The sequence below is a fragment of the Sus scrofa genome, chromosome 1 (genome assembly GCF_000003025.6).
Source record: "Sus scrofa isolate TJ Tabasco breed Duroc chromosome 1, Sscrofa11.1, whole genome shotgun sequence".
In the NCBI taxonomy this organism is placed as follows: Eukaryota; Metazoa; Chordata; class Mammalia; order Artiodactyla; family Suidae; genus Sus; species Sus scrofa.
Genome location: NC_010443.5, coordinates 188,911,703 through 188,926,167, shown reverse-complemented (window position 1 = coordinate 188,926,167; position 14,465 = coordinate 188,911,703). Strand labels below are relative to the sequence as shown.

Sequence of the window (14,465 nt, the reverse complement as noted above, 5' to 3'; positions counted from 1 at the left end):
ATAACAGCTTTGGGAGTAGCGAAGCGACAGCAAGAGCGGCGGCGCCGCGGGGAGTAGGAGGAGGAGCGCAGGCAGCGGCCGCGGTGGGGCCGGGAGGAAGAGGAGGGGGGAGGAGGAGGAGCTGAAGCGCAGAGAGAGACAGGCAGCAGCTCTGCCAGAGTTGCAGCAGCGGCGGCGGCGGCACTGACACCGCAGCTTCCCCAAGCCCCGAGTCTCAACGGGAACAACAGTAGGGAGCGCCTGCCCGCCGGTCCAGCCACCGCACCTCGGCTCCGCCAAGCCGCCGTCGCCCAGCCGGGGGAACTGCCAGCCATGGCCGCGCCGCCCGATTCCCAAGACGAGTTGCTGCCTCTGACCAGCCCCGGGTCCCAGTGGCTCGGGGACCGGGGGGAGGGGGAGGACGAAGCTGTGACGCCGAAAGGGGCCCAGCCGGCGCCGCAAGCAGGGGAGCCTGGCTCTGGGTTGGGCGCCGGAGCCAGGGAAGCGTCGCAGCTGGAACTGGGCTCGGGCCCCGCCCGGCCGCCGCCCGTTGCCATGGAAACTGCATCCACAGGTAAGGCGGGCGGGTGAGGCTGCCCCGCTAATGGCGTCGGGGGCTCGGGTCCCCCAGCTAGTGTCCCTCTCTGCAGCTCGTCTGTGCACCTACCTCACGCTCTCTATGTTGAGCACCAACCTTAATTCTTCGCCAACCAGCGACTGTAAATATTAGCGGACTGGTAGGGGACAGAAATTTTTTTTCCAGAGGCTCGAAAGAAAACAAAATACTATTGATTTTTTATTTCATTATGATTATTTTTCTGGCTTTCAAAATTGTCTTCAGAAGCAAACCACAGCATCCTGGCTGCTGGCGCGCCCGTGTACAAGTTCCTTCCTTCTGGCAAGGGATTGGGGGCTGTAGGACCCGCATGGCCAGTGGCAATGATTTTGGGGGGGCGTGTTTGCGCACAAGGCGCGCGCCAGCGACTGAGGACGCTGACAACAAAGCGACCGGCAGGCCCGCTGCCCCTACACCTGGCCCCTAGACCAGAGCAGAGACGTGGCTTTATAGCTCTCTTAGCCTTTCCCTCCACAAATCGCCACACCCTACTCCCTCCCATTACCCTTCTCTTCCTCTAGCTCCCCTTCTCTCCCCGAACTAAATAGAAACTCCAAGGTGTGTCTAATTCAGGAGGGACAGTGTTGCAAAAGGGTTGGGAGTTGTGGTGGCCTCCGCCCAGAACCTTTCTTTTCTAATCGCCCGGAGGCTCCATTTCGCAGGGAGCTTTGAAACTTGCATCTAAAGAGTGGCCGGTCTGGCTGAGGTGTTAGCGGACTTAAGTGGTGGAGAGTGTAAGAGGCAGAGTTTACCATCAGTCTGAACCTGCTCGGGCGTTTGGAAATTGCCCTGAGGTGGTCCTCCCTTTGCCTGACTTTCCCTTTTGAGCTGGAGCGCGCGGGTGTCCAGCAGGAACCAGGAATCCTGGAGCATCCCGTCCATAGGATGCCTGAGGAGAGCTTTGGGGGAAGGGCTGCCGGCTTGGGTAGCTTTGTAATTCCAGGGGATGGAGTAGATGGTGCTGTGTTGTGCTGTTTCCCCAAGAAAGCTTTGCTGTGGTAGAATGAGAGTTGTGTAGTTTTGGAAATGTAGCTGTTGAAGGCAGGGTGCTAGTTGTTCCTGAAGAAGGGGAAGGGGTGCAGGACCTGGCATGCTGCTTTTGGCAACTGATTGGCTTTCCTAAGCCACTGCCTCTCTTAAGGGTCATGAGGAGTGCCTTAGGTAGTCTTATTTATGCTCTAGTACAAAAGATTTGAGCTGAGGAAGGAGGTTTAGGAAATGCATTAAATAAAACACATCAAAATTCTGAAGGAAAGAGAAAACGAAGGAACATATACAAGAAAAAAAAAAGACTCAACATCAGAAAACCAAATTTGTCATGTATTCGTTACTGTATGGGAGAGGGGAGGATTTAAGACTAAGAATGGCTGCCTAATCTCTCTCTCAACTTCACCTAAATGAAAACAAAACTCTTTATAATTGCAAAAGAAGATGACATAAGCTAATAGACAAAAGAAGGAGGTACTTTTTTTCCCGTTGGTTTACAATTACTATTCCTCACTGAGAATGTCGCATAGTACAGAACCTTTCATCACCATCACGGTAAATTATTTCTTTATAAACATTGTTCATCTCCCATGGGTGTCAACTAGGTGAACTAGGGAGTGGAAATTAAGTGCCCTCTGTTCAGTAACATACTGTCCATTAAAATGAGCTGTTATATATAAAATGCTTAGACAAACTGTGGCAAAATAGGCATTTGTAATGTTTAATGTTATTATCACTATTATTGTAGGAGTATTTTACTTTATTTAATAGGGATTTCCTATTCTAGGCAACAAATACAATACTAAGTTTGGATAGAAGGAGAATGAAGGGAGGGGAAAGGAATTTTTAAGTTTATAATTGCTATTGATGGAATTTCTCATATAGTTGTTGATTAATGTTTTAAATTTGTATGTTTCTTATTTTGTAGACTGGATGGCTGTTCTAAGAGGCCCAGATACCAGAAATGATATCTAAAGAAATAACTAGATCTTGAAAAATCCAAATAAAATCTAGGCCAGCTTCCTTGTCTGTTATTTTGGCAGTTCTGTTGCAATAAGCAGAGTTAGCAGGTGCATCTTCAACTTAATCAGAGACAAAATCCAGAGGAAGCTTATTAAGTGCAGGGCTTTACTTTTAAAAAGAATGGTGCTCTTTGGGATTCAAATCAGTCTAAGAAATACTTTAGACTTTGAGTGTGATACACTGTAAACAGGTTTTGTTTCTTCTTCAAATGGAATTATAAAATGTAAGACATATATTAATGTTTTAAAAACTTTTTTTTCTTCTGAAAAACACCACCAATCATGCCATCTGTAAAGAAATTCTGTTATTTATTTTTATACATCGATGATAATTAAAGTTCCTGAAGAAAGGTTTCCAAAATTATTTCTCAGTCATGTCCTGGAATGAATATATGTTTATACTTTATTAAATTTGTGCTGTAAAACTCCTTCAGTACTGTATTTCCAGGTATTCTCATTGCTTCTCTTGCTTTTGTGGAATGGAAATGTTCCTAACAGAAAGTAGCACTTTCTTCTAAAACCTGAATTTTTCATGTCTAAAGTTGATAATGGGCATGTGATATGATGTCTGTTGACAGGGGAACATTTAATACATCATGTGCAGGCTACAACATGTTAGATTGTTAGTCATGAATCAGTGCCATCATCTAATAACTTTATACAAAGGATGTTAAGAGAAACAGTTTTGTTTTTTCATGATCAGTTATTTTATTCCTGGAGACTATTCAAAAGGAACATACAATAACACAAGGATAGAAGAATGGCCCTTTGTTTAAAGGAAGAATTTAAAATAGAACATTTGAACAAAATGTAGTGGTAAAATGTTAACTCACTGGCCACTTTCGAAATTAGCTCATTGGAAGTTAACTCATTCATGCATGGAAGGCAAAATGAGAGAGTGGAGAATGATCTGGAGAAATTGGTCTATGTGATTTGCTTTAGTGATAGTGACTTATAATAATTTCATTAAATTTCTAGGTGATTGTGGAGAGGTATTTTCCCACTTTACTTGACCATAGTGCTCATAAATATATATTTTTCAAATGCTGAAGTTACTCTATTGGGAAAAAACTATTTTTAATTTATCGTGATTTAAATGCCTATCAGAATGTTTATATAATACTGTGTTTATTCTGTTTGATGTAATAAATGGTACCATCCACATTACCAATCTTCATCTAAAATCCATGGAGACAGGATTAACTCTCTAAAAATTTAAAAAAATTTTTAAAAATTTTGAGTCCTTCTGAGCAAGTCCCTTCAGAAGGTATAAATTTCAATCTTCTGTTTTCTTTCATCTTTTAAGAAAGCTACAGTTCTCTCAAAATGGGAAGGAACACTACTCTTGATTTTATAATATTTTACAGAATTTATAAGAAAAAATAGTTTCTAATGCACTTTATTTCTCTAGACATAGCCTGTGAATATAATCAGAAACATTTCTGGCAGTAACTGTAGTATGTGTCTTTTCATATAGGGAATTTAAATTAGGTTAAAATAAAATTTAGAAACACATACTCTAAAAATACATTGATAAATAAATTTTATCAAAGCTTTCAGCATAACTTCCTCTTCATGAGCTCACTGTTCCAGGAAACCCATCCTACTCATTGTCCAAATACACCCTAGACCTTCCTGCTCCCATCTCTTTTCTAGGATGTTCATCTAATTCTGACTCAGAGTTTGGAATAGAGTTGTGGATTATTTTGCTCATTATACTGTCTATCTTGCATAACCTGGATTATGGAAAGTTTTTATTATCTTGTGATTCAATTCAGTTTAGCAAACATTTACTGAATGCCTTCTTTGTGTAAGGATCTCTGCTAAACACAGGTTGTGATTTCCTAGAACATGTGCACTTTCTGTTTCACATTATGATTTAGTTTAGTTGAACAGTTCCTTTTGTGTCATTTTTCATTGTCCTCATTCCCAAGTCATTGCTGGAAGCTTGATGAGAAAGGTATTATAATGATCTAACTACATGGGCATAAGTTAGTTTTCTGAGGTCAACATCGGATAAATAAATACCAGCATAGCTTGCTCAAAGTGCATAGCTGGGGGAAACAAAATCTGTCTGTCTGTCTATCTATCTCTCTATCTGTCTGTCTAACTCATTCTGTCTTCTTCATAAAAATAATTGTGACTGAATAGTACTCAGTGATCCTTGGATTAGTTATTTGTGCTTTTATTTTAAAGTTAAAGGAAATTATTATTTCAGTGGTGACTAAGGGACATTTGAAAAGGCACTGTAAAATATAGGTGGCAGTGAAAATAAAAGACATATTTCAAAAGACTAAAATATCCACCCAGGGATGCACTCAATAAAAATCAAGAATATGGTCAAAAGATGAAGGACAAACAACCAGTTTTATTTGTTTAAATAACATTCAAGGGCAAAAAGAATAAAAAGAGCATGAACTGGAGAGACTCACTGCTTGTGGAAGATGCTCTAGTGACGGTAATGGAAAGAGAGGAAAGAGCTTCTCAATTCACATTTAACCTGTGTTATTTAAAATATACTGTGATCACTTTGAAATGTGTAGAAATATAAAATCACTGCGTTGTGTAACAGGAACTTACATAGTATTGTAGGTCAATTATACTTCAAAAAACAAATGTATAGGAAAAGAGATCAGATTTGTGGTTATCAGAGGGGAGTGGGGGAGAGGAGGGGAATTGGATGAAGGCAGTTAAAAGGTACATACTTCCTTTTAAGTAAGTACTCAGGTTGTAATGTATGATAGGATAAATATAATTAACTGTTGTATGTTATATATGAAAGTTGTTAAGAGGGTAAATCTTCAAGAGTTCTCATCACAAGGAAAACATTTTTCCTATTTCTTTAATTTAGTATCTAAATGAGATGATGAAAGTTCACTAAAGTTATTGTGGTAATCATTTTAAAATAAATAATTAAAATGGACAGTGATTCTTAAGTTGGAAGATCTAAGACATATAGGATGAGAGACTGGAAGCCTAGGATAGGTCAATAGTGGGTAAAATCCCATTTCACTTCTCTGATAAGATTGGCTCTTTGAAGCCAACTTTATTTTATTTTATTTTCTTATTTTTTGTGTGTGTTCTTGCCATTTCTTGGGCTGCTCCCGTGGCATATGGAGGTTCCCAGGCTAGGGGTCGAATCGGAGCTATAGCCGCCAGCGTACACCACAGCCATAGCAACTCGGGATCCGAGCCTCATCTGCAACCTACACACCACAGCTCAAGGCAACACCAGATCCTTAACCCACTGAGCAAGGCCAGGGATGGAACCCACAACCTCATGGATCCTAGTCGGATTTGTTAACCACTGAGCCACGACGGGAGCTCCTGAAGCCAACTTTATATCTTATGGTATAGAATGTATATGGTGAGCATTTTACATATGATTCCTAGTATCTCTTGAGAATAAGACTAATTCTAGAAAAGTTGAAATGAGGCATGATTTTCAAAAACAGGAAAATAATGGATATTTAAAACTTATAAGCCAATATATTTGTTGCTGAGTGCTGGTAGAATTTAAGAATGCATTATTATGCCAAATACCTATAAACCCTTAGAAAAGAATAAATTCCCATTGGTTAACTAAAAAATAATGCCCATAAAACACATTTTACTGTTTTTCATGTTCTGAATCACCAACATATGCACAGCACTTACTATGCCCAGGAACTCTAGAAGGCAGTCAACTCTAATTTTGCAAATGGCACAACGTTTCAAAAGGTGGTTGATAATGGTAGAGAGTAGCCTGCTATTTAAAAACCTTTATTTTAATGTTAACCCCAAAGTGAACTCTTTTCATTAAAATCATTTTTTACTTTAATTTAAAAAATTTTGTTTTGGGTACATGCACATGATATTACATTTTTAAAGGTACAAAAGGGTATACAGAGAAAAGGAAGTCTTCTTCACATACAGCCTTCCAACCAACCATTGTCTCTCTTCAGTGGCAACCATTGTTATCAAATTCAGAAAGAGAACACTATTTAATTCATTCGTGATTGTATTATTATTATTGAACCCCTGCTATATGCAAGGTATTATTCTAAGTCCTAAGGATACAGTATGGAAAAGGACAAATGAAAGGCTATCTTCCATAATATATCTATCTGTGTGTGTGTGTGTGTGTGTGTGTTTAGAAAGGGAAATAAAGAAGAGGGAGGGGAGACAGAGAATAAAGAATATATGTCAAGTTATGATAAATCCTATGGAGAAATTTAAAACAGCATAGTGGAGTGAGAGGGGTAGTCAAAAAAGACCTCTTTGATTAGGTAGCATTAAAGCAAAGACTTGGAGAAGTGACAGGTCATGCAGATGTCTGGGAGAAGATCAGTTTAGGTAGAAGATATAGTCTGTGCAAAGGCCCTGGGTAAGAGTAATCCCTGAAACAGAGGGAAGTGAAGTGGAGTGAGCAAGGGAAGAAGGGTAGGAGATGGGCTCAGAGTGCAGGGTGAGGGCTGATGGGCATATTAGGTCCTGTAAGCTATTTCAAGAATTTTGGATATTATTCTGAGTTTGATGGGAGCCACTGGAAGGTTTACAGTAGAGGAGAAACTTGTTTAGAGTACAGTTTTATTTTAAATTTAATGACTCACTGTGTTGAGAATCTAAAAAGGAGGGGTAGAGGGGGAGGGATGTGGAACAAGAATGGCCAACTAGGAAGCTATTGCAACAATCAAGCAAGAGATGAGAGTGGCTTGCACTGGGGTGATAGCATTGGAGGAGGTGAAAGTGGGTGGATTCTAGATTAAGTGTAAAGCTAACAGTGTATCCCTAATGGGTTTTTTATGGTTTGTGATAGAAAGGAGTCAAGGATGACACCATTTTTGGCTGAGCAAATGTTAAGAATGGAGTTCCTATTAGCTGGGAGTGGGAAGACTTTGGCAGGGGCCGGTTTTAGGGAGAAGCCGGGAGTTTGGTTTTGGGAATGTTAAGTCTGAAATGCTTGTGATATAGCTGAGCAGAGATATCAATTAGGCAGAGTAGACATTGTAAATTTTAGAGTTGTTGGCTTAGATATAAGATCACCAAGAAAGAAAGGGTTTTTTGACAGCAAAGAAGTCAAAGAGTCCTGAGATACTCAAATATTTAGAGTTTTAGGAGTTCCTGTCATGGCTCAGTGGTAACAAACCTTACTAGGATCCATGAGGACGCAGGTTTGATCCTGGTCTTACTCAGTGGTTTAAGGATCTGGTGTTGCTGTGAACTGTGGTGTAGGCTGGCAGTTGCAGCTCTGATTCTTCCCCTAGCCTGGGAGCCTGGGAACTTCCGTATGCTGCTGGTATGGCCCTTAAAACCAAAAAAAAAAAAAAAAAAAATTAGAGTTTTAGTGAAGGAAACTGAATAAAAGTGGCCTAGTGATGTAGAGAGAGTTGAAAACATGTGATTCTGGAAGGCAGAGAAATATATGTTAAGAGGGATGGGTTGCCTCTGTCAAATGCTGCTTACAGGTTGGTTAAGATGAGGACTGAGAATCAACCATTGGGTACAATGAGAAAGCCATGAATTTGATGAGACTGTTTCATTATGAAATGTTGGGGGGAAAACTTTGGTTGGAATGGGGTTTTAGGGAAAGTAGGAAAGGAAAAAAATAAGAGACTGTCTTTAGATATAACTCTTTTGAAGGAGGAAACTAGAAAAATAGGACATAACTATCTGGGGTTGGAATCAAGAGAAAGTTTTATGTATTTTTTACTATTGGGGAAATTAAAGCATGTTTGTATGGTGACACAAATGATTTAATAGGGATGGAAAATGGATGGTACAGGAGAGAGAAGGGGCATTTCCTGCAACTATGTCCCTGAGTAGGTGAGGGGAAATGGATGAGAACACAGTGGAGGATTGATGTGAGATAGACAAAAGGACAGTTCATGGATATGACTGAAGAAAAGACAGAGAAGGGGACACAGATGCAGGGGTGGGGCTGAGTAGGGGTGTAAGTTCAGTGAGAGAGGAAACAAGGTCAATAGCAGAGTGAAGGCAGGAGTGGAGTTAGGAGGGGAGAAGGTATACAAGTTTTATGTAGGAGATTGGAAGAGTGAAAGGTCTAGGGGAAATTGTAAGAATTCTGAGCATCCCTAGTGCTCATGCTTGGGACTGATGGCCATGAGCTTAAAGTGAGACCAGTTATCATGCATGTGATCTTTTTTTTCCATCCGTGTTGATTTGGAGTAGGTGGACAGTTGGATTGGTTTTTGTTTTTGTTTTTCTAGCAGGCATGACAAGTTGAGCAATGGAGTTAAGAATGAGTGCATAAATGAGTGAGAATACAGACGGGTCATGGAATCTGGGGAGGAGGGAAGGACAGAGGGGGATGAAGCACAGTGAAAAGGTGATGTGAGCAGTGGGTTGTACGTGCTGACAGGTTGAAGAACAGGAGCCAGGGTATTAGAGGAAGGGAGCTGGAAGGAGAGGATTCTAGATAGAGCATTTGAAATGGAGATTAAGGAAGGGGTACAGTTATTGAGGGCATTGGGAGACTGAGATAGAGTGGAGGACAAGGTCATAAGAGGAGTGGTGTGCAGAGAATGACAAGGCCAGCTGTGAAATAATCACCTGCATGGTCACTGAAATCATGAAGAAGAACCATAGTAGAGATTGAAGAGTACAGTGAACCAGTGCTGATGTGTTTAGGAAAGGGCATAGTGACCTGGGCCTCAAAGCTAGGTGATTTTAGAGGGGAGGGAAGAATAGGAGCCTGTGAAATGATAAATTTCTGACCATAGGTTCTGCATATTCTTTTTAATATGTTCATAACTTAGAAGATGCAACTTAAAATAGTTCATTGTGGGGAATGGGAACTTTGAGGGTTTGTACTGAACTAAATATAAGCTAGAGGTATAGTGAAATTACTAAAATATTTCATGTAGTTTTAGGACATATTAATAGACGTCTTGGGCACACATTGTATAAAGTAATAGTTCCCTAGATTCTGTTCTAGGCAGACCAAATTTGGAGTCTTGTACTAAGCAATGGGTGCCATGATTTGAGAGATACTATGGTGTGGTGAGCAAAAGGAGACTAGATCCATGTGGCTTCTAGAAAAAGTTTGTATTTGAGAAATGGTTGGAAAAAAAAGAATTTTGTCCGGAAGAGAATTAAAGGATATCTGAAAGTTAAATTCAAATATTAGAGAAAATGCTGATGAAGTAAAGACTTGACTGAGGTGATTTCACAGGGAAAAATTGAGACTGGTGGGTAAGTCAGAGAAACAGGTTTAGACTTAATGGAGAAAGTTCTAATAATTCAAATTGCCCAAAAAAGAGATAGATTGTCTCTCGGTTACTGATACTTAGGCAAAAGTGAGGTTGCTATTTATTGGAGGGGGGAACCAAGAAAGTATTTGTTGTACCAAGATCTTCATTCTTTCATAAGAGAAAGTAATACTCTTAACCTTATCTGTGGTTGTTAAAGTATATTTCTCAAAAGTAAATATCACACAAATGAAGCCAGAAAGTGTTCACCACAAAAATCACAGTTAGCTTCAGATTGGCTTCCTATAAAAATGAAGTCTCCGCAGAATTGCAGACTTCTTTAAATTCTTCTCTAATTCTCCATTGTTGAGAAAAACTCCATAATGTAACACACTTGCTTCTTGAGAACTACAAATTTTATCCAACTTGACGTTATTAACAAAAGTGTGAAACATGGTATTTGTAGGCATCTGTTTTATTTATTCTTTTTTCCTGAATTATATTTTCTATTTTTTACTGCAGACTCTAATTATATAAATTTTCAATATATTCTAAAATGTTTGGGAAAATCATTAACTAATTCTCTAATGCTCACATCATCATATGATTCTGCCCTTAGTCCTCTGCCTCACTCTCTGTATATTTATGTCAAATTATTCATTGTAAAACTATGTTTGCTGAGTTACTCAATGATTTACATTTTTAGCTGAAAGGTTCTGCATCCTAACTTCCATAACCAATCCCCAAATGGATTTTTTAATTCATCTACTGCATGAGATTGTTATAAAACCATCTAGAGACCAAATTCTTGCTTCCTGAATGTGGGGAATTTGTTGAGTATCTTGCATCCTTAAAAGTACCAAGAATTTTGTTTTATGCATAGCAAGTCTTCATTCTAAAAAACAAATCTTGGGAGTTCCCATTTTGGTTCAGTGGAAATGAATCTGACTAGGAACCATGATGTTGCAGGTTGCTCCTTGGCTTCGATCAGTGGGTTAAGGATCCAGTGTTGCCATGAACTGTGGTGTAGATCGCAGATGCGGCTCAGATCCTGTGTTGCTGTGGCTCTGGCTCTGGGCTCTGTAGGCTACAGCTCCAATTAGACCCCTAGCCTGGAAACCTCCATATGCCGTGGGTGCGGCCCTAAAAAGACAAAAAATAAAAATAAAATAAAATTAAAAAAACAACTCTTGGACAACAGAAAAGTGTGTGTATTCAAGTTACTGCTGATCTAGTTGATGTGCATAAGAATAAAAAGCAATGTCATATGAACAGTCTTGTGGTTGTCTAGGGGGAGGGGGAGCGAGTGGCATGGACTGGGAGTTTGGGGTTAGTAGATGCAAACTATTACACTTAGAGTGAATAAGCAATGAGGTCCTGCTGTAGAGCACAGGGCACTATATCCAACTCTTGGGATAGACCATGATGGAAGATATTGTAAGAAAGGGAATGTATATATATGTATGACTGGATTACTTTGCTGTATAGCAGAAATTGGCACAACATTGTAAATCAAGTATAATTTAATTAAAGACAAAAAATTTAAAAGAAACAAAAAAAGCAATGTTACATCTTCCTTTGACATGAATTTTTTTAACGGATCCTGAAAAAAATCAGGGCTTCTCAAAATATGGTTTGTAAACTACCTGCTTCACATGAAGCAATCCACAGACAACATGAAGCAAGCCACAGACTTAACTCAAAGCAAGAAGCCTGCCAAATGCATGTTAAAACTTTAAGAATCACTGATTTACTGACTGTCCTCCTAATGTTCAGCATTTTGTTGGGATCTATAGGGAATGGAAGAGCATGAGCTTTGTCCCCTTTCTCCATGCCTCCAAGCTTACTGTCTACTTGGGATATGTGACTAATTCACATAAAACAAAGGTAAACAACTCAAGCCAGAATACAACCTGATGCTTAGATAGATGGTATAAGCTAAAAGCGCTGTAGGGATTTCATAATTTTATGGGTTCCAGAGTACCTGGTCTCTTGAAAGAGGTAGAATATAACTTATAAGGATGGACAGAATAGAAAGAAGCAGAAGTGGCAAAAAGGCAGTTTTAGGAGAGGGGAGAGACATGGTGGTGATATGGAGATGAGCAATGACTAGGTCATTTTAACCCATCTCTTTGGGTGGGAGGAGACAGATTCAGGGCTTTGAAAGCTGTTCATGGGACTCTAGACTCCTTTTATATGGATTCTGGGACCTTTGAAGGAAAGTCCCAGAATCCATGTAAGAGGAGTGAGGAAAGTCATACAGGTGTCCCTCTCTATCTTTGGGTTCCATATCCACTGATATAAAGGGCCATTTTATATAAATGAGCAATCCATGGGTATTGGTATCCACACAGGGTCCCGAGACCAATTCCCAGAGAATACTGAGGAATGACTGTGTAAACCGTGTTAAGGAAGATTAGTCCAACAGTGACATACATGATGAACTCAACAGGGATGATCCTGAAACCTGCACTTTTGGTAAAAGCAGGCTGACTCTGTAACATCAGTTTCAGGACCTTGAGTAAATATCCTTGAGAATAAAGAGGAAGGTATCTGGGAAGAAAGAGGAGGAAAGATGAGCAGTTCACAGGAACATTCGATAGGACTTTGTGACAGGACAAGGGCGATGAAGGAAGGTATGAATTAGCTCTAAGGTTCTGTTCCTTTGGCTGGGAGAAGGATGTTTCTCTAGAGGGATGGGAGGGGAAACTGGTGGGAGAGGTGAGGATAATGCATTTGTATTTGTCATGTGAGGCTCAAAATGATGAAAAGCCATTTGAGTGAAATCTCCACTTGGCACTGTGGATAAAGGAATGGATTTTGGAGATGAACACAGGATTGTAGATACAGATTTAGAAAATTAGAAGAGAAGCCATAGAATAAATTAGTTTTTTGGAAAGATATTATATAGTATGGGAAGAACGAAAGGCCAAGAATAGAGCAAGTGCTCCTTATCTCTTACTAGCTGAAAGGCATTAGGCCAGTTATTGAACCTCCCTGAGCCTCAAATTCTGTGTAGGTGGAACTAGGTCTTGTAGAGTGCCTGGCCATCAGATGATAACTACCCTCATTATTATAGGATCATGATGGCATGGTATAGAATGAGCCTAGATGGAGAAAGCACATTTGTCTAGTCATGGTTTTGGCACCTAATATCCTGTCAACGAGGGCAAATCTGCTTTATGTCTCAGTGTCTTCATATATAAAATGAGCACGATACCCTTGTCCTGGCTACCTTACAAGGCTGTTAAGATAAAATGAGATAACATGAGGAGGTACGTGCAAGTTGCAAATGGCTATGCATCTGTAAGGAACTGCCAAGAGGAAGCCTGGTCAGCTGTGTCAGATGCAGGAGAGAGGCCTAGGAGAACAAAAAATGAGAAACTAGAAGTTCCTGTTGTGGCTCAGCGGTTAACGAACCCGACTAGCATCCATGACGAAGTGAGTTTGATCCCTGCCTTCGCTCAGTAGGCTAGGGATCCAGTGTTGCTGTGGTATAGGCCGGCGGCTACAGCTCCCATTGGAGCCTTGGCCTGGGAACCTCCATATGCCACAGGCGTGGCCCTAAAAATACAGGGAAAAGAAAGAGAAAATATTATGTCTCCTGGGCCCTAGGTGTTTTTTTAATAGAAAATGCGGTACTTAGCCAAATCTCAGTCAGACAGCAGCAGGGAATGGCAGGAGAGCAAGGGAGAATGGGGCTGGGGAGAAGTCGGTTCTGGCAAGCCACACTGAAAGACATTTGGCTACGAAGACTGCAGTGGGAGTGGTAACCCCCCTCTGTTCTACTTGTCCTAAAGAGTGATCTGTGACTGGAGCAGGGCTGAGGTGTTCTCACGGGGGCCAGCTGGAGTGAGGGAGGGCAGCAGGTGGGGTCTATTCTGAATCTCCTGATCTGTGGAAAGGCAGTGATCCTAGGAAGCTGCCCCCTGAATGTGTGGAAGTCTGGAAGAGGAAGCTTCTCTCACAAAGAGGCTATCACAGTGAAAGGCAGCACCTGTACCCTATCCTCACCTTTCACCCCAAGGTTAAATTAATGGCCCTCTGGGTTTGTAGGCTAGCTCTATATGTTTAAAAGTCTTCTGTAAGTAGGAGTTCTCCTTGTGGCTCAGCGGGAATGAACCTGACTAGAATGCATGAGGACACAGGTTCGATCCCTGACCTTGCTCAGTGGGTTAAGGATCTGGCATTCATTGCTGTGAGCTGTGGTGTAGGTCTCAGACACGGCTCGAATCATACATGGCTGTGGTGTAGGCCAGCAGCTACAGCTCTGATTCTACCCCTAGCCTGGGAACCTCCATATGCTGTGGGTATGACTCTAAAAAGACAAAAAAAAAAAAAGTTTTCCATAAATAGATTAACGGTTTTGGAAAGATGGAGTAGATGGCCATCTAAAATCATAGTAAATAAAATATTCTCTGATGTGAAAAATTAGTGTTTCTCAATTTCATAAAATGTAATACAATGTTTTAAAAAAGTACACTACTTTTATTATTTATTTATACACATCATCAAAGTAAAAACAAGGAGCTTCCTGTGCAAATGCAGCTTCAAAATCCTAAATCAACTGGTTTCTACTCCAACCAGATTGTAGCCCCTAAACACCATCATATATGGCAACTTTGGAGGTACTACTATTAATGTTATTAATTTGCTTAGCAAACCTTTTAT

General features: G+C 40.5%; 1 protein-coding gene across 1 annotated transcript in view; it reads left to right on the top strand.

Moving 5' to 3' along the window:
• The window catches only part of RTN1 (reticulon 1), a 221,596-nt gene continuing 207,443 nt past the window's right edge, over positions 313-14,465 (top strand). Inside the window, 1 exon segment of the mRNA NM_001244640.1 lies at positions 313-553. Coding sequence (NP_001231569.1) covers positions 313-553 — 241 coding nt within the window.